At 46.7% G+C, this 19,433-nt stretch overlaps 3 protein-coding genes across 4 annotated transcripts in view; all 3 read left to right on the top strand.

The window, feature by feature from the left end:
• Positions 1 to 362: 362 nt before the first annotated feature.
• Positions 363 to 4,789, top strand: LOC123135434 (aspartate aminotransferase, mitochondrial). Of its 2 annotated transcripts, XM_044554510.1 has the most exons (11): positions 363 to 669; positions 770 to 855; positions 1,508 to 1,714; positions 1,893 to 1,998; positions 2,304 to 2,408; positions 2,511 to 2,683; positions 3,161 to 3,320; positions 3,421 to 3,516; positions 4,159 to 4,253; positions 4,362 to 4,456; positions 4,529 to 4,789. In XM_044554510.1, the coding sequence occupies exons 1-10, from the start codon at positions 490 to 492 to the stop codon at positions 4,432 to 4,434; spliced, it is 1,281 nt and encodes a 426-aa protein (XP_044410445.1). In that variant the 5' UTR covers positions 363 to 489; the 3' UTR covers positions 4,435 to 4,456; positions 4,529 to 4,789. The 2 variants fall into 2 exon arrangements, with proteins under 2 accessions (XP_044410445.1, XP_044410443.1); XM_044554508.1 differs by having other exon boundaries at positions 4,362 to 4,789.
• Positions 4,790 to 5,046: 257 nt separating this feature from the next.
• Positions 5,047 to 10,637, top strand: LOC123138641 (putative ripening-related protein 5). Its single transcript, XM_044558588.1, has 2 exons — positions 5,047 to 6,393; positions 10,166 to 10,637. Exons 1-2 carry the CDS (start codon positions 5,828 to 5,830, stop codon positions 10,635 to 10,637), a joined length of 1,038 nt encoding a protein of 345 aa, XP_044414523.1. The 5' UTR covers positions 5,047 to 5,827.
• Positions 10,638 to 14,801: 4,164 nt separating this feature from the next.
• LOC123138640 (putative ripening-related protein 5) overlaps positions 14,802 to 19,433 on the top strand; it is a 15,690-nt gene continuing 11,058 nt past the window's right edge. Inside the window, exon 1 of the mRNA XM_044558587.1 lies at positions 14,802 to 15,367. Within this exon, the coding sequence (XP_044414522.1) occupies positions 14,802 to 15,367 (566 nt within the window). The remainder of the gene's footprint in view (positions 15,368 to 19,433) is intronic.

Raw genomic sequence — 19,433 nt, 5'->3', positions numbered from 1 at the left:
CAGCCCGACCCGACCCAAAAAAGCCCGGCCGGACCTTGCCGACGTGCCGGGCCTAGATTTTGAGCCCGATGACCGGGCCAGGCCAGGCCCATCATATTTGTAGTTTAATGAAGAGGCCCGACGGGCTTTTTGCGTGATGGGATGGGATTGGGCCTGATTTTTAGGCCGGACGGCCGGGCTTAGGCCTAGGTTTTTCGTTTCGGGCTTTGGTAGGCCCGGCCCGAAGCCCGGCCCGGGCGGAGGGATGGCCAGGTATAGCTGTGGAGTCAACGAGGAAGAGTAGTGAAGCGGTGAAAATTGAAAACAGTGGAGTGAAACCAGCCAGCGAAGGAATCCGTCGAAACGGAACGCCTTTTTCTTCTCCCCTGCAAAACCACCGTCCGCCCGCCGCAACCAGCCCACAGATTTCCTCCCACCTTCCTTTTCCCTACCCCCCTCTCCGGCCGGCGAAGAATCTCACCGCCGCCGCCCCCTCCTCGCCGGCCCGCCATGGCGCTGTACCGCCGCGCGGCCTCCGCGATCCGGCAGCGCGGGGCCCTGCCCCTGCTCCCGGCGCGGGCGATGGCGTCGCTCTTCGGCCACGTCGAGCCGGCGCCCAAGGACCCCATCCTCGGCGTCACCGAGGCCTTCCTCGCCGACCCCTCCCCCGACAAAGTCAACGTCGGCGTCGTACGTGCTTATACTCCTCTTATAGCTTGCTTCTTTGTTTGGAATCTTTGCATCCGAATGCCGCCGGTTCTGACAAACGGGGGTGCTGGGCGAACTGCAGGGCGCCTACCGGGACGACAACGGCAAGCCCGTGGTGCTCGACTGCGTGCGCGAGGCGGAGCGCCGGATCGCCGGCAACCTCAACATGTGCGTGAGATCCCCTTCCCGGTTCCCTTGATCTACTCACTCACTCTTGCTAGCTTGCTAGTTGCACGGATAGTGTTCGATGAATTTTCCACTAGCCAGGTGATGGCTGATGCTAGTTTTTTTTTTCTGTCTAGTTGTGCATGTTGGGAGTCTTAGCTGCTTTGCTTGCTTTGCACCTGCTGATCCACGAGTTAGTTGCAAGAACCTTATTCATTCTGGTTGGGGAGAAATAGCATGCTAGATGTTTGATCGATAACTGATACTATTGTCAGGGGTAGAAACTGCTGCGGCTAAGAAATTACAACCTTCCAAATAGGAACCACATCCACGCCTTTATCTTGTATAAGGGCACCGGTTTTTCTTATTTTCTCCTTCAATGAGGTTTTGGAATGATACCATTTGTTACTTTCTGCTTATTTGCCGGACACCGGTTTTGGATTGATCTACACCGAAATTTTCAGATGATGCTTTTCGGCAGCTTTATCATGAAAACGATGGTTTGGTCATCCTAGACATGCTGTCTTTTGCTTGATACCAGACCATATCAATGTTAAACACAAACACTTAACTACTGGAAAGTGGATGTTGCCAATTTGCGTGAGTTTTGGTTTCCAAACTTATGATCACTATCTTGGTTAACTTTGCAAAACAGGGAGTACCTTCCAATGGGAGGGAGTATGCACATGATTGAGGAGTCACTAAAGCTGGCGTACGGCGAGGACTCCGAGTTCATCAAAGATAAAAGAATTGCAGCGGTGCAGGCACTTTCAGGAACTGGCGCATGCCGTCTCTTCGCTGATTTCCAGAAGCGTTTCTTGCCGGATTCGCAGATCTACATACCTACACCAACGTGGTCCAAGTGAGTTAATGTTCTGCTGTGGCACCAATTGCTCTTTTGTTCACTTCTCAGATTGTTTTAAGGAGAAAATTGAAAGATCTTCAGTTAATTCCATTGTGGTTTGTATGAGAAATAGTTTATGTCTTCCCACTTGCCTTATATCCTTAGTAGCTAACATCAATGTGGGTTGCTTCTCCAGCCATCATAATATTTGGAGGGATGCTCAAGTGCCACAGAGGACATTCTCATATTACCATCCGGAATCGAGAGGGCTTGACTTTGCAGGATTGATGGATGATATCAAGGTGATCCATTTCTCGAGTATCATTTTAGTTATATATTGCTCTTCCTGACATCTTGCATTGTTGCTCATTCCTGTATCTAACTTTGTATGCGTTTTTTAAACCAAGTAGCTATAAAACAAGTGAACTTCTTGTCATGTTACTTATTCTGTCTCTCACCTTGAGTCGTTTTACATACATATATAGTTTCAGTCGACAGAGAAAGATTCACCATTTCCCAAGTGATTCTGGCATGTTGGCAGTGTGTATTTTCCTATAGTTACTTGGATTTAATGTTTTCTTCTTCTGATTTTCTGTGTCATGTGCAGAATGCTCCAAATGGTTCGTTCTTTTTGCTTCATGCATGTGCCCATAATCCTACTGGAGTAGATCCTACTGAGGAACAATGGCGAGAAATATCCTATCAGTTCAAGGTAAGGAGAAAGAGAAGATAACAGACAATTGTGTTACTTGTATATTGGCTTCCTGTTTTGTACCGGTTATGGTTTATATATCTCACTCTTTTGTTTCTGTAGTTGAAGAATCATTTCCCATTTTTTGACATGGCATACCAAGGATTTGCTAGCGGTGATCCAGAGAGAGATGCCAAGGCAATCCGTATATTCCTTGAAGACGGACACCAAATTGGATGTGCTCAGTCATATGCAAAGAACATGGGTCTTTATGGCCAGAGAGCGGGATGTCTGAGGTATCCTATTGATCACTGATAGTTATCCTTGAAACGTATGTCATGATGCTATCACCTAGCTCCTGGTTTCAGTAATAGTGTATCTGTGTATGTTCCTCACCAACTTCACGCATGCTCTTGTAAAATTAAGTGTGGCTTTCTGGTAAAAATAAAAATAAGTATATCTGGTTGGATTTCTCAAGACACCGTGTTTTGAAATCAAATAAAAGACCAAACAAATTTCACTTCAGGGAATGATCCCTATGTATTGTCTGCAGCGAAGTCTATGACTGTCAAAGAAATACTCCCTCCATTTCTAAATATAAGCCCTTTTAGAGATTTCAATACGGACAACATTCGTATATATACAGACATATTTTAGAGTGTAGATTCACTCATTTTTCTCCGTATGTAATCTAACGGAGGGAGTATATTGTGTTTTGTCTAAATGGTAGCCATATCATGATCGTTGCTATCGTTTGATTGCTGCCATTGCAGTATCCTCTGCGAGGATGAGATGCAAGCAGTTGCTGTTAAGAGCCAATTGCAACAGATTGCGAGACCAATGTACAGCAACCCACCTGTTCATGGTGCATTGGTTGTTTCAATTATCCTTAGTGATCCAGAATTGAAGAATGTATGGTTGGGAGAGGTCAAGGTAAACTGTTGATTAGCTGTCTAAACCATTTAAAGCTCCTAAATGAAGTCTATGGAGTATGTAAAGAAAGTAGTTTATTAACAATTCTTGTTGTTTCTAGGGTATGGCTGATCGTATCATTGGAATGCGGAAGGCACTTCGGGAGAATCTTGAAAAGTTAGGTTCACCTTTATCATGGGAGCATGTCACCAATCAGGTAAATAGCACTATGATAAATGTCACTATGGAATTTCTGAATTTGATACTAGTGGCATGCAAATTGTAGTGATGCACAACAGTTGAGATAATGCTAGCAATCCTAAGGTCCCACCCTGGGGTACCATAATCTTGTAGTTATAGACAATTTTGTTTACCAGGGACTACATTTGATGTAACTTCAAGAAATTATGGCTTCCACACTTTCACAAACTCAGATAGAGAAAATGATTCTATGATGTGTGGTCTATGGCGCCAATACAGTCCTGCAAGTCGCAGCCATGTCAGAGAGCCAAACAACCATCTAGAAACATATGTCAAGGGCTTTTTGGGCCTAACAATTTTCCAAATCAACTAGAAGTGTGAATTTATAATATATTAGTTGTCTTATGTATGGCTATAGTCAATCTGACAAATGAAGGTGTGGCATTCAAGCTTTTAGTCTTGATTAAAACTGGGAAGAGTCAGTAACTTCCATGATTAAACTCTTGAGGTAATGCTACTAATGCAGACCAATCTCCTGTGTGGCGCTGATATCTTTGGCTGGACAAGAATCTCTGCATTCATTTCAACTTTGTTTTCTTTGGAGATTGGCAATTTGGTTATTGGTTATATGTAAGAACTGCTTTCTATATTCATGCAGATTGGAATGTTTTGCTACAGTGGGATGACACCGGAACAAGTCGATCGCCTGACAAGTGAATACCATATCTACATGACACGCAACGGGAGAATAAGGTACTAACAACGACTATAACTATTCAGTTTCTTTGTGCTTTTCTTTATTTCGCTGGCGCCTTTGGTCTAATCTCCTCACATTAACTTGTTCTGCATCGCTTCTTTCAGCATGGCCGGTGTAACGACGGGCAACGTCGCCTACTTAGCTAACGCCATTCATGATGTTACCAAGTCAAATTGAGGACCATCTTCAGCGAATGGAGGCGTCGCCTACTTGGCTAACGCCATTCATGATGTTACCAAGTGAAATTGAGGACCATCTTCAGCGAATGGAGGGAGAGCGTTTTCCCTTTGTTTGTAGGGCTATTCGCTTTATACTGTCACATGCTAGAGAAATAAGTTCTAGGAAGTAAACCTGTTGCGGCTGTCCAACAACGGAAAATTCTACCTGTATGTATGGAGGAGCAGAGACGTCCTGACTTATTTTTTGTGAGATTATCCTATTTTTGATTCTGGTCACATTCGGATGTAACGGCAGTGGAAATTGGGTGGGTATACCTTGATTTTAACAAGATGCTGGAGGACTTCAGACTCGACGAAATCGAACATTTGGATGCGTGTCTCTTGCAGTTCTAGCCTTGCAGTTGTAGATCCAAGCGAAAGCTCGGTTTGTGATACTGAGATGTATGCAAGTAATCAAGCATGCCCTGTTCTTCAGCTTGGGTCTAAGCAGAGCAATATGCAGTGTAGTCGTACATTCGGGCAAATCAAATGGTGGTCTGCAGGATTCTAAAGTTCCAAGTAAGATGTTACCGCGGCAATGAATTCTGAGGATGAAACTGCGGGGTCTCAAGGTAAATTGCTCAAATGGCGAAAATATGTGTTGCACCAGCAAGGAACTGCACCTCTGGTGGTAGCATTATATATGTTCTCCTCAAGCTGTACATTTTATTTCCTTCTGTGTGAAATTGAATTAGGATATCTAGTTTCCTAACATTTTGAATAACACACGAATCAGTCTTGGACCTCAATTTTTTTAGTAAGAAGGGAAGCCTTGCATGAACACACGAATGGGACCTGCACGAACTTGCAAAAAAATAATAATCGGTTAAAGGGCGGTAGAAATAGAATAGGATGTTGCTATCAATTCATTAAGTTCCTTGAACATGTTCTACAATATTTTTATCACTGGTGTAACCCTTCCTGTCATTGTCTGTCTTTCATTGTAACCCTTCCTGTCATTGTCTGTCTTTCATGCTCAGTGAGAAACGATGTACTCCCTCTGTCCCGTAATGTAGCAACGTTTTTCAAGCTGTTTTAGCTTGAAAATGTTCTTATATTATGGGACGGGGTCGTATATACATCCGATCTAGTAGTATAGTATTACAACAAACCATTTGATACGTTACGGACCAGTGCCATGTCTGAACTCATCAATGATTTGCCGTGGAGAACATGCAACAAGTTGGTGACCATAACTGATCTAGCAGAAGAACTACTATATAAAGTAAGACCCTGCAGCCCTCTAACCACACAACACAAGCAATAGAGGCAAACAAACCAGTACTGTTGTAGCAACCAAGAAGAAGAAGAAGAAGAGGGCGTTTACAGTTCAAGAGTGTTCAAAAGGTAAGATGGCCACTGCAAAAGCTCTGGCCACCATGGCAATCTTCCTCCTGGTGGCGCTCTCCACCTCCCATATCGCGTCCTCGCTCCGCCCGAGTCTCGGTGTCTGCCGTGCGAGTGGCTACCTTCCAGGAAAGTCGGGCAACTGTGAGAAGAGCAATGACCCTGACTGTTGTGAGGATGGCAAGAGATACCCGCAGTACCACTGCTCGCCGCCGGTCACCGCGACCACCAAGGCCGTCTTGACGCTCAACAGCTTCGAGAAGGGCAAGGACGGCGGCGGTCCATCGGAGTGTGACAACGCCTACCATAGTGACAAGGAGATGGTAGTCGCGCTCTCCACCGGCTGGTTCAAGAACATGGCCCGTTGCGGGCACCGCATCAAGATCACTGCCAATGGCAACTCCGTGTATGCCAAGGTGGTGGACGAGTGCGACTCCGTCTATGGCTGCGACGACGACCACAACTACGAGCCCCCGTGTGCCAACAACATCGTCGACGCATCTCCTGCGGTGTGGAATGCCGTGGGGCTCGACCAGAACGTCGGCATGGAGGGCATCACCTGGTCTGATGAGTGAGTGTTTGAAACAAAGTCCATCACACAGGTTACTGGTACCACTTGTCGGCCTAGTGTCATGTATATTGTTTTTCGTTGTTAGGGAGAAGTCCAGTGTACACATATCCTATACTGGGGAGGTTGATCAGATTATGTATATGATTCCATGATTTTATAAAATAAACAGTGCTGCATATGGTATAGCACCGATGACAAGTTCGCGTGTGCTCTTCGATCAAACATATATAATACTCCCTCCATCCCAACATAAGTGTCTCAACTTTGTACTAACTTTAATACAAAGTTGTACTAAGTTTGAGACAATTATTTTAGGACAGGGAATACTGAATAGTATAAACAGTGTGGGGCATAAAGAATGTGAAACACATGAGAGAGACACCTGTGAAAGCTACACGCTCATTCTCAAGGTTAGCTGAACAAGTATGACCAAACGGTAACAAACACATCATTCACATTTGCACTGATTATCCACAGAGCAGCTACCAAAGATAGAAAACTCCATAGAAAATATTTTGTCGAATTCTACAGACCGTTCTCTTGTATGGTCGCATCTAAACTACATCACGTATGCAGCAAGTGTTAGCGCAGGAAGAGTCAGAGTGCTCCAAGATGCAAATTTAACTCCCATAACAATTCAGTCAAGTCAAACATTAAGCAAGCAAGCAACAAAATGGAGGAGCATAATCAAGGGCCAGGCAAAAGCATGAGGAAATTAATCCATGCTTGTTGATGCTTAATGTTTCTGTATATGAACCAAATGTGCTATCCAGATGATTCCATGACTCCATAATGTGTTACAAGCACTCAAGTCAGGCATGATTCCAGAGGGATGTAACAGTAAGATGGTGGTTTCTATTCCAAAATATGATAACCCCAAATCCGTAAGCGCCGTTCTGGCCATTTTCTTCACACAATGTAGTTTACGAAGTAATAAAAAAATCCTGCTAATTGTTTGAAGAGTATGCTGCCCGAGATAATTTTCGCCATAACAGAGCACTTCCGTTCCATGGTGCATGATTACGGATAATGATTTGGTGGCATACAAGTGGTATCACACAACAAAGAAGAAACGGAAAGGGCAGTCTTGTCTATATTATGTCAGGCTTGACATGCACAATTCATATGACCAGGTGGAGTGGAATTTCTCGAGTTGAATGCGCCTCACCCATTAAACACTGTGTTGTTCTCCTATTGACATACACCGCATCCAATTACATCGGCTCACCCGAAAGTCATCCAAAATATCACAAGTGGTACATAAGCTGCAAATTTAGAGAAAATCATCCTACAAACCAGAGCACAACTAACTTTACGAAAAGGCCGAAATGCTCATGAGGCATTCCGACTCTGCACGATCAAGTTACCGATGTTACATGTCCCATCCAATCCCACGGACACCAGCCGGCTAGGGCCCGTGACGGCAAGGATCCGGGAAAACGTTAACCAGGAAAAAACGGCAATAAAACTCCTCACCAAATAACCCGACAAGCCAAAGCCGGGTAAAAACTCACGCGAGGCAAGCACATCGGTTAGTCAGATGCGGGCGAGCGCTCACCTACCTGGTCTATTGCCAAAACTCATGATCGTGTGACTAGCCATCGCGAAAATTGGCCGGATGGCCCTGTTGGACCACCCGGCACACGCCACCCAGCCAGCCGCGTGCACAGACCTGACTATCATGACCGAACCACCCCAGCGCTAGCCGAGGACACTGACAAGTGGGTCCGGCCGGTCTGCCTGGCATGGGGCACCGCGCGAGAGATGGACTATGCGGAGAGACCTCGAGAGGCCCTCATGGCACACCATCACAACACGGACGGCTCGGAGAGCCTCTCATCCTGGTCCGGTCGTGCCAGCCAGGCAACGACAATGTCACACGAGCGACATGACCCTGTGGCTTCGGTGCCTCACCTGACTGTGCGTCCAACGCTTCCTAATGTTGGTGGCCCTTGGCGGTCCACCCGTTATTGGACCTCCCAGCCGGGTCACCCGGTAACGGACGCCATCGGGCGGGTCCAGCTAGCCCATCTCTAGTGCGACAGAGCGTGCGGTTCCCCACGCACGTGCGCACCCGATGCCGCCCAATGATAGTGGCCTCGGGTGTGTTGGGTTATGCACCCGTCATGGACCTGCTAGCCGGGTCACCCGGGTCAGAGCCGTCCGAGAAGATCAGATGGCTTGGAGTGCACCCTAGCGGTTCCCATAGAAGCCAACGGGCAACGGACGGTTAGGAGGGCACTCTCGTTAGCGAGGAGCCAAGGGAGGCTGGTACTCATCCTTTATAGGAGTAATACGAAAACAATTCTTTGATCTTTATGTATTTTCTATCTCTTAATATATTATTTTAGTGTTTTATTTGGCAAATGGATGGCTCTATTTTTTTAATGAAACTAGCTATTGTGCCAGTATAGCTAGCCCATCTCACTTCACAGAGCGGCCGTGTCCTCCTCCCCCTCGCTCTTCTCTACCTCGCCCCAATACACATTCCTTCGTCTCGCTCGCCTTCCTATTCAGGCAAACTCTGGCGAGTCCAACAGTACGCCTCACAATGCCCCGCCTCTCTCGCCCAACTCTACCTTTCTGTTGCATTGATCTGCCCGGAAGGCTTTTGCACCACCTGCTAGCAAACCCTAGCCGGGCGCCCTACATTCTCAATCCACGACAACGGGCTAGGTATTGGGCCACCGAACTCCACGTTGATCAATGGCAGCAGAAGAGGAAGATGGCCACCAAGGTGACATGGCCTGCTGTTCTTTGAAATTAACCTAATGCAACATAAACCAAGTTCACTGAAGTTGAAATGCAATAGTTATATCATTTCCACACCTACAATTGTAATTACAAGGTCCATTAAAGTTATTTAACCCATATAGCTTTAACATTGGTTTTGTCGTCAATGCAAATGACGTGCGCATGTGTGCGATATTTTTCTGAACTTTTTGATATATTATTTTCAATTTTTAAAATTCATATGATTTACTCAAAGTCTAAATGCTATTCAGGAATTGTGTAAAATCATTCTGATTTTAAAATAAGCTAGAAAACATTTGACACACGGGAGGAGCTAGCCCTACTGTATGCAAGTGAGTCCACGGGTCAAAGTATACTACATTTAACTAAGATTTGGTCCAAATAGACGCAAGGCCAACATGTTATTGCCTGAACAACTTTGTAATTGATGTATTAAGCAGAGGGCCCACTAGTCATAGTGTGAATAGGACAGAGAGTTAGCCTTAATAGGGGTCTAGTCTAACTGTCTAAGCTAGTGGTTGGAGCCAACCTGATATAGTTTAAACGTCGTTAACCACTCTGCACGGCGGCGACACAATGGGAGAACATGTTCTGCAATATATATTTAGCATCGGTCTAAACAATGTTGTCATTGTCTAACTTTCCCACGGCTCATGCTGAGACAGACGATAAATATATATGTCGGTCCTATTTATCAAACTATTTGATACGTTACGCACAACTGCCATGCCTGAACGTACTTACCAATGATTTGCCGTGGAGAACATGCAACCAGTTGGTGTTGATAACTGAACTAGCGGAAGCCGCACTATATAAAGTCGACCCTGCAGCTCTCTGAACACACAAGCAATCAACACAAACAAATAGCAGCAACCAAGAATAAGAGGAGGTTTACAATTCAAGAGTGTTCGGAAGGTAAGATGGCCACTGCAAGAGCTCTGGCCACCATGGCAATCTTCCTCCTGGTGGCGCTCTCCACCTCCCATGTCGCTTCCTCGCTCCGCCCGGGTCTCGGTGTCTGCCGTGCGAGTGGCTACCTTCCAGGAAAGTCGGGCAACTGTGAGAAGAGCAACGACCCTGACTGCTGCGAGGATGGCAAGAGGTACCCGCAGTACCACTGCTCGCCGCCGGTCACAGCGACCACCAAGGCCGTCTTGACGCTCAATAGCTTCGAAAAGGGCAAGGACGGCGGTGGTCCGTCAGAGTGTGACAACGCCTACCATAGCGACAAGGAGATGGTAGTCGCGCTCTCCACCGGCTGGTTCAAGAACATGGCCCGTTGCGAGCACCGCATCAAGATCACCGCCAATGGCAAGTTTGTGTATGCCAAAGTGGTGGACGAGTGCGACTCCGTCTATGGCTGTGACGAGGACCACAACTACGAGCCCCCATGTGCCAACAACATCGTCGACGCCTCTCCTGCGGTGTGGAATGCCTTGGGGCTCGACCAGAATGTCGGCATGGAGGGCATCACCTGGTCTGATGAGTGAGTGTTTGAAACAAAGGCCATCACACAGGTTACTGGTACCACTTGTCGGCCTAGTGTCATGTATATTGTTTTTCGGTGTTAGGGAGAAGTTCAGTATACACATATCCTATACCGGGGAGGTTGATCAGATTATGTATATGATTCCATGATTTTATAAAATAAACAGTGCTGCATATGGTATAGCACCGATGACAAGTTCGCGTGTGCTCTTCGATCAAACATATATAATACTCCCTCCATCCCAAAATAAGTGTCTCAACTTTGTACTAACTTTAATAGAAAGTTGTACTAAGCTTGAGACAATTATTTTGGAATGGGGAATACTGAATAGTATAAGCAGTGTGGTGTATAAAGAATGTGAAACATATGAGAGAGACACCTGTGAAAGCTACACGCTCATTCTCAAGGTGAGCTGAACAAGTATGACCAAACGGTAACAAACACACCATTCACATTTGCACTGATTATCCACAGAGCAGCTACCGAAGATAGTGAACTCCATAGAAAATATTTTGTCGAATTCTACATACCGTTCTCTTGTATGGTCGCATCTAAACTACATCACCTATGTAGGAAGTGTTAGCGCAGGAAGAGTGGGAGTGCTCCAAGATGCAAATTTAACTCCTATAACAATTCACTCAAGTCAAGCATTAAGCAAGCAAGCAACAAAATGGAGCAGCATAATCAAGGGCCAGGCAAAAGCATGAGGAAAATAATCCATGCTTGTTGATGCTTAATGTTTTTGTATATGAACCAAATGTGCTATCCAGATGATTCCATGACTCCATAATGTGTTACAAGCACTCAAGTCAGGCATGATTTCAGAGGATGTAACGTCAGATGGTGGTTTCTATTCCAAAATATGATAACCCCAAATCCGTAAGTCCGGTTCTGGCCATTTTCTTCACACAATGTAGTTTACGAAGTAATAAAAAAATGCTGCTAATTGTTTGAAGAGTATGCTGCCCGAGATAATTTTCGCCATAACAGAGCACTTCCGTTCCATGGTGCATGATTACGGATAATGATTTGGTGGCATACAAGTGGTATCACACAACAAAGAAGAAACGGAAAGGGCAGTCTTGTCTATATTATGTCAGGCTTGACATGCACAATTCATATGACCAGGTGGAGTGGAATTTCTCGAGAAGTATTATGTTGAAGCTGGGTTTTGACTCCAAGTGGATGGAACATATTATTGAATGCGCCTCACCCATTAAACACTGTGTTGTTCTCCTATTGACATACGCCGCATCCAATTACATCGGCTCACCCGAAAGTCATCCAAAATATCACAAGCGGTACATAAGCTGCAAATTTAGAGAAAATCATCCTACAAACCAGAGCACAACTAACTTTAAGAAAAGGCCGAAATGCTCATGAGGCATTCCAACTCTGCACGATCAAGTTACCGATGTTACATGTCCCATCCAATCCCACGGACACCAGCCGGCTAGGGCCCGTGATGGATCCGGGAAAACGTAGCCCAGGAAAAAGCGGCAATAAAACTCCTCACCTCATAATTAACCCGACAAGCCAAAGCCGGGTAAAAACTCACGCGAGCCAAGCACATCGGTCAGTCAGATGCGGGCGAGCGCTCACCTACCTGGTCTCTTGCCAGAACTCATGACCGTGTGACCCGCCATCGTGAAAACTGGTCGGATGGCCCTCTTGGACCACCCGACACGCGCCACCCAGCCAACCGCGCGCACAGGCCTGACTATCAAGACCGAACCACCCCAGCGCTAGCCAAGGACACCAAAAAGTGGGTCCGGCCGGTCCACCCGGCATGGGGCACCGCGCGAGAGACTGGACTATGCGGAGAGACCTCGAGAGGCCCTCATGGCACACCATCACAACACGGACGGCTCGGAGAGCCTCTCAGCCTGGTCCGGTCGTGCCAGTCAGGCAACGGCAATGTCACACGAGCGACATGACCCTGTGGCTTCGGTGCCTCACCCGAGTGTGCGTCCGATGCCGCCTAATGTCGGTGGCCCTGGGTGGTCCACCCGTCATTGGACCTCCCAGCTGGGTCACCCCGGCGCGAGCAGTCCAGGTAGATCGAACGGCTTGCATCGCCAATAAAAGGCTCCTGTGGCAAGCCACCCGGCAACAGGCGCCATCAGGCAGGTCCGGCCAGCCCATCTCGTGTGCGACACGTGCGGTTCCCCACGCACGTGCGCACCCGATGCCGCCCAATTTTAGTGGCCCCGAGTGTGTTGGGCTATCCACCCGTCATGGACCTGCTAGCTGGGTCGCCCGGGTCAGAGCCGCCCGGGAAGATCAGATGGCTTGGAGCACACCCGAGCGGTTCCCATAGCAAGCCAACGGGCAACGGACGGTTAGGAGGGCACTCTCATCGGCGAAGAGCCAAGGGAGGCAGGTACTCATCCTTTATAGGAGTAATACGAAAACAATCTATGATCTTTATGTATTTTCTATTTCTTAATATATTATTTTCGTGTTTTATTTGGCAAATGGATGGCTCTACTTTTTTCATGGAAATAGCTATTGTGCCAGTATAGCTAGCCCATCTCACTTCACGGAGCGGCCGTGTCCTACTCCCGCTCGCTCCTCTCTGCCTCGCCCCAATACACATTTCCTTCGCCTCCCTCGCCTTCCTATTCAGGCAAACTCTGGCGAGTCCAACACCACACCTCGCAACGCCCCGCCTCTCTCGCCCCGCTCTACCTTTCTGTTGCATTGATATGCCCGGAAGGCTTTTGCACCACCTGCTAGCAAACCCTAGCCGGCCGGGTGCCCTACATTCTCAATCCACGACAACAGGCGAGGTATTGGGCCACCGAACTCCACGTTGATCAATGATAACAGAAGAGGAAGATGGCCACCAAGGTGACATGGCCTGCTGTTCTTTGAAATTAACTTAATGCAACATAAACCAAGTTCACTGAAGTTGAAATGCAATAGATATATCATTTCCCCACCTACAATTGTAATTACAAGGTCCATTAAAGTTATTTAACCCATATAGCTTTTACATTGGTTTTGTCATCAATGCACATGACGTGCACATGTGTGTGATATTTTTCTGACTTTTTTGATATATTACTTTCAATTTTTTAGATTCATATGATTTACCCAAAGTCTAAAATGCTATTTAGGAGTTTTGTAAAATCATTGTGATTTTAAAATAAGCTAGAAAACATTTGACACACACTTGGAGCTAGCCCTACTGTATGCAAGTGAGTCGCCGGGTCAAAGTATACTCCATTTTAACTAAGCCTTGGTCCAAATAGACGCAAGGCCAACATGTTATTGCATGAACAACTTTCTAATTGATGTATTAAGCAGAGGGCCCACTAGTCATAATGTGATTAGGACAGAGAGTTAGCCTTAATAGGGGTCTAGTCTACTTGATATACACAATTCATATGACCAGGTGGAGTGGAATTTCTTGAGAAGTATTATGTTTAAGCTGGGTTTTGACTCCAACTGGATGGACCTCATTGTCGAATGCGTCTCACAAGCTAGTGGTTGGAGCCAACCTGATATAGTTTAAACGTCGTTAATAACCACTCTGCCCGGCGGCGACACAATGGGAGAACATGGGAGCGACGGAGGGGAGCTGTGCGTGCTCTTGCGGGTTTGCGGGAGCAAGGCCGAGGCTGGAGCAGCAGGCGCCGACGCGCGGGTCCCACCTATGAAAAATGAATATCACCCGATTGAGCATCATTATTTTAGTAAGAAGGGAAGCCTTGCATGAACACAAGAACTAGACCCGCACCGATTATGCGAACTTAGCAAAAAAAAAGAGGTAAAAGGATGGTAAAAATAGAATAGAATGTTGGTGTCAAGTCATTCAGTTCCTTGAACATGTCCTGCAACATATATTTATCATCGGTCTAAACAATACTGTCATTGTCTAACTTTCCCACGGCTCATGCTGAGACAGACGATAAATATATATGTCGGTCCTATTTATCAAACCATTTGATACGTTACGCACAACTGCCATGCCTGAACGTACTTACCAATCATTTGCCGTGGAGAACATGCAACCAGTTGGTGTTGATAACTGAACTAGCGGAAGCCGCACTATATAAAGTCGACCCTGCAGCTCTCTGAACACACAAGCAATCAACGCAAACAAATAGCATCAACCAAGAATAAGAGGTTTACAATTCAAGAGTGTTCGGAAGGTAAGATGGCCACTGCAAGAGCTCTGGCCACCATGGCAATCTTCCTCCTCGTGGCGCTCTCCACCTCCCATGTCGCGTCCTCGCTCCGCCCGGGTCTCGGTGTCTGCCGTGCGAGTGGCTACCTTCCAGGAAAGTCGGGCAACTGTGAGAAGAGCAACGACCCCGACTGCTGCGAGGATGGCAAGAGATACCCGCAGTACCACTGCTCGCCGCCGGTCACCACGACCACCAAGGCCGTCTTGACGCTCAACAGCTTCGAGAAGGGCAAGGACGGCGGCGGTCCGTCAGAGTGTGACAGCGCCTACCATAGCGACAAGGAGATGGTAGTCGCGCTCTCCACCGGTTGGTTCAAGAACATGGCCCGTTGCGAGCACCGCATCAAGATCACCGCCAATGGCAAGTCTGTGTATGCCAAAGTGGTGGACGAGTGCGATTCCGTCTATGGCTGTGACGAGGACCACAACTACGAGCCCCCGTGTGCCAACAACATCGTCGACGCCTCTCCTGCGGTGTGGAATGCCTTGGGGCTCGACCAGAACGTCGGCATGGAGGGCATCACCTGGTCTGATGAGTGAGTGTTTGAAACAAAGTCCATCACACAGGTTACTGGTACCACTTGTCGGCCTAGTGTCATGTATATTGTTTTTCGTTGTTAGGGAGAAGTCCAGTGTACACATATCCTATACTGGGGAGGTTGGTCAGATTATGTATATGATTCCATGATTTTATAAAATAAACAGTGCTGCATATGGTATAGCACCGATGACAAGTTCGCGTGTGCTCTTCGATCAAACATATATAATACTCCCTCCATTCTAACATAAGTGTCTCAACTTTGTACTAACTTTAATACAAAGTTGTACTAAGCTTGAGACAATTATTTTAGGACAGGGAATACTGAATAGTATAAGCAGTGTGGGGTATAAAGAATGTGAAACACATGAAAGAGACACCTGTGAAAGCTACACGCTCATTCTCAAGGTTAGCTGAACAAGTATGACCAAACGGTAACAAACATATCATTCACATTTGCACTGATTATCCACAGAGCAGCTACCAAAGATAGTGAACTCCATAGAAAATATTTTGTCGAATTCTACAGACTGTTCTCTTGTATGGTCGCATCTAAACTACATCACGTATGCAGCAAGTGTTAGCGCAGGAAGAGTCAGAGTGCTCCAAGATGCAAATTTAACTCCCATAACAATTCAGTCAAGTCAAACATTAAGCAAGCAAGCAACAAAATGGAGGAGCATAATCAAGGGCCAGGCAAAAGCATGAGGAAATTAATCCATGCTTGTTGATGCTTAATGTTAATGTATATGAACCAAATGTGCTATCCAGATGATTCCATGACTCCATAATATGTTACAAGCACTCAAGTCAGGCATGATTCCAGAGGGATGTAACAGTAAGATGGTGGTTTCTATTCCAAAATATGATAACCCCAAATCTGTAAGTCCGGTTCTGGCGATTTTCTTCACACAATGTACTTTATAAAGTAATAAAAAATGCTGCTAATTGTTTGAAGAGTATGCTGCCCGAGATAATTTTTGCTGTAACAGAGCACTTCCGTTCCATGGTGCATGATTACGGATAATGATTTGACAGCATACAAGTGGTATCGCACAACAAAGAAGAAACGGAAAGGGCAGTCTTGTCTATATTATGTCAGGCTTTATACGCACAATTCATATGACCAGGTGGAGTGGAATTTCACGAGAAGTATTATGTTGAAGCTGGGTTTTGACTCCAAGTGGTTGGACCATATTATCGAATGCGCCTCACCCATTAAACACTGTGTTCTTTTCCTATTGACAGACGCCACATCCGATTACATCGGCTCACCAGAAAGTCATCCAAAATATCACAAGCGGTACATAAGCTGCAAATTTAAAGAAAATCGTCCTAGAAATCAGAGCACAACTAACTTTACGAAAAGGCTGAAATGCTCATGAGGCATCCCGACTCTGCATGATCAAGTTACCGATGTCACATGTCACATCCAGTCCCACGGAAAGCAGCCGGCTAGGGCCCGTGACGGCAAGGATCCGGGAAAACGTTAACCAGGAAAAACGACAATAAAACTCCTCACCAAATAACCCGACAAGCCAAAGCCGGGTAAAAACTCACGCGAGGCAAGCACATCGGTTAGTCAGATGCGGGCGAGCGCTTACCTACCTGGTCTATTGCCAAAACTCATGATCGTGTGACTAGCCATCGCGAAAACTGGCCGGATGGCCCTGTTGGACCACCCGGCACACGCCACCCAGCCAGCCGCGTGCACAGGCCTGACTATCATGACCGAACCACCCCAGCGCTAGCCGAGGACACTGACAAGTGGGTCCGGTCGGTCTGCCTGGCATGGGGCACCGCGCGACAGATGGACTATGCGGAGAGACCTCGAGAGGCCCTCATGGCACACCATCACAACACGGACGGCTCGGAGAACCTCTCATCCTGGTCCGGTCGTGCCAGCCAGGCAACGGCAATGTCACACGAGCGACATGACCCTGTGGCTTCGGTGCCTCACCCGACTGTGCGTCCAACGCTTCCTAATGTCGGTCGCCCTGGGCGGTCCACCCGTTATTGGACCTCCCAGCCGGGTCACCCGGTAACGGACGCCATCGGGCGGGTCCAGCTAGCCCATCTCTAGTGCGACAGAGCGTGCGGTTCCCCACGCACGTGCGCACCCGATGCCACCCAATGATAGTGGCCTCGGGTGTGTTGGGTTATGCACCCGTCATGGACCTGCTAGCCGGGTCACCCGGGTCAGAGCCGTCCGAGAAGATCAGATGGCTTGGAGTGCACCCTAGCGGTTCCCATAGAAGCCAACGGGCAACAGACGGTTAGGAGGGCACTCTCGTTAGCGAGGAGCCAAGGGAGGCTGGTACTCATCCTTTATAGGAGTAATACGAAAACAATTCTTTGATCTTTATGTATTTTCTATCTCTTAATATATTATTTTAGTGTTTTATTTGGCAAATGGATGGCTCTATTTTTTTAATGAAACTAGCTATTGTGCCAGTATAGCTAGCCCATCTCACTTCACAGAGCGGCCGTGTCCTCCTCCCCCTCACTCTTCTCTGCCTCGCCCCAATACACATTCCTTCGTCTCACTCGCCTTCCTATTCAGGCAAACTCTGGCGAGTCCAACAGTATGCCTCACAATGCCCCACCTCTCTCGCCCAACTCTACCTTTCTGTTGCATTGATCTGCCCGTAAGGCTTTTGCACCACCTGCTAGCAAACCCTAGCCGGGCGCCCTACATTCTCAATCCACGACAACGGGCTAGGTATTGGGCCACCGAACTCCACGTTGATCAATGGCAGCAGAAGAGGAAGATGGCCACCAAGGTGACATGGCCTGCTGTTCTTTGAAATTAACCTAATGCAACATAAACCAAGTTCACTGAAGTTGAAATGTAATAGTTATATCATTTCCACACCTACAATTGTAATTACAAGGTCCATTAAAGTTATTTAACCCATATAGCTTTAACATTGGTTTTGTCGTCAATGCAAATGACGTGCGCATGTGTGCGATATTTTTCTGAACTTTTTGATATATTATTTTCAATTTTTAAAATTCATATGATTTACTCAAAGTCTATATGCTATTCAGGAATTGTGTAAAATCATTCTGATTTTAAAATAAGCTAGAAAACATTTGACACTCGGGAGGAGCTAGCCCTACTGTATGCAAGTGAGTCCACGGGTCAAAGTATACTACATTTAACTAAGACTTGGTCCAAATAGACGCAAGGCCCACTGGTGGAAAAACAGGCTTCCGTCCAGCCTCATAAGTCGCGAAGCTGTAGGAACCGCGACTAATGGGACCTTTAGTCGCGGTTCTGGAGGTGAACCGCGACCAAAGGCCTGGGCCCAGGGCGCTCGGTGGCCAGCTGGCGCACGTGAGGGTCTTTAGTCGCGGTTGGCCAGGACAACCGCGACTAAAGGCCTTCGGGCACCTTTAGTCACGGTTTGCCAGGCCAACCGCAACTAAAGCCCCTCCCCTATATATACCCATCCAGCAGCCAACACTTAGCCATTTGGAGCCATTCTCTTCACAAGTGGGTGTAGGTTTGCTTTTGGTTCCTCTTATGCACATAAGGTGTTTGATGAAATGCGCCAAGAGCATGAAACAAACATGACATGAAGTGTTGGAGCCACACTCCTCGATCGCGGTTAGCAACTTGATGAACCTTTGATGTGTCATTGATAAAATATGCATGTGTGCAGTTCATTGTTTAATTTATATTGTTTGTAGCTAGTTAGTTTAACAAATGCATGATGGTTAATTATATATTTTATATTATAATAATGCAGATGAATCGGCAATGGATGTACGGTAACCGACTCTCCGGCGAGTTCACTACGGGTTTGAAAGATTTCCTCGTAGTGGCTAATGCGAACAAGCAGGGGGGTTTTGTTATCTGTCCATGTGTTATCTGTAAGAATCAGAAGGGTTACTCTTCCTCAAGAGATGTTCACATGCATCTGCTTCGGCACGGTTTCATGCCAAGCTATAATTGTTGGACCAAGCATGGAGAAAGAGGGGTTATAATGGAAGAAGATGAAGAAGGGGATGATTTCATCGATGAAAGCTATCTTGCTCATTTCGGTGATACTTTCATG

The sequence above is a fragment of the Triticum aestivum genome, chromosome 6B (assembly GCF_018294505.1).
Source record: "Triticum aestivum cultivar Chinese Spring chromosome 6B, IWGSC CS RefSeq v2.1, whole genome shotgun sequence".
NCBI classification, from domain to species: domain Eukaryota; kingdom Viridiplantae; phylum Streptophyta; class Magnoliopsida; order Poales; family Poaceae; genus Triticum; species Triticum aestivum.
Note: the sequence above shows the minus strand (reverse complement) of the source record. Positions and strands in the feature narration are given on the sequence as shown.

Bases quoted from the DNA above. Each gene is read 5' to 3' on its own strand.
- LOC123138641 (XM_044558588.1), top strand. From the start codon at position 5,828: ATGGCCACTGCAAAAGCTCTGGCCACCATGGCAATCTTCCTCCTGGTG. The intron at 6,394-10,165 runs GTGAGTGTTTGA...GGGTCTCGGTGT, and splicing joins GGCATCACCTGGTCTGATGA to CTGCCGTGCGAGTGGCTACC.
- LOC123135434 (XM_044554510.1), top strand. From the start codon at position 490: ATGGCGCTGTACCGCCGCGCGGCCTCCGCGATCCGGCAGCGCGGGGCC. The intron at 856-1,507 runs GTGCGTGAGATC...TTTGCAAAACAG, and splicing joins ATCGCCGGCAACCTCAACAT to GGAGTACCTTCCAATGGGAG. The intron at 2,409-2,510 runs GTAAGGAGAAAG...TTGTTTCTGTAG, and splicing joins AAATATCCTATCAGTTCAAG to TTGAAGAATCATTTCCCATT.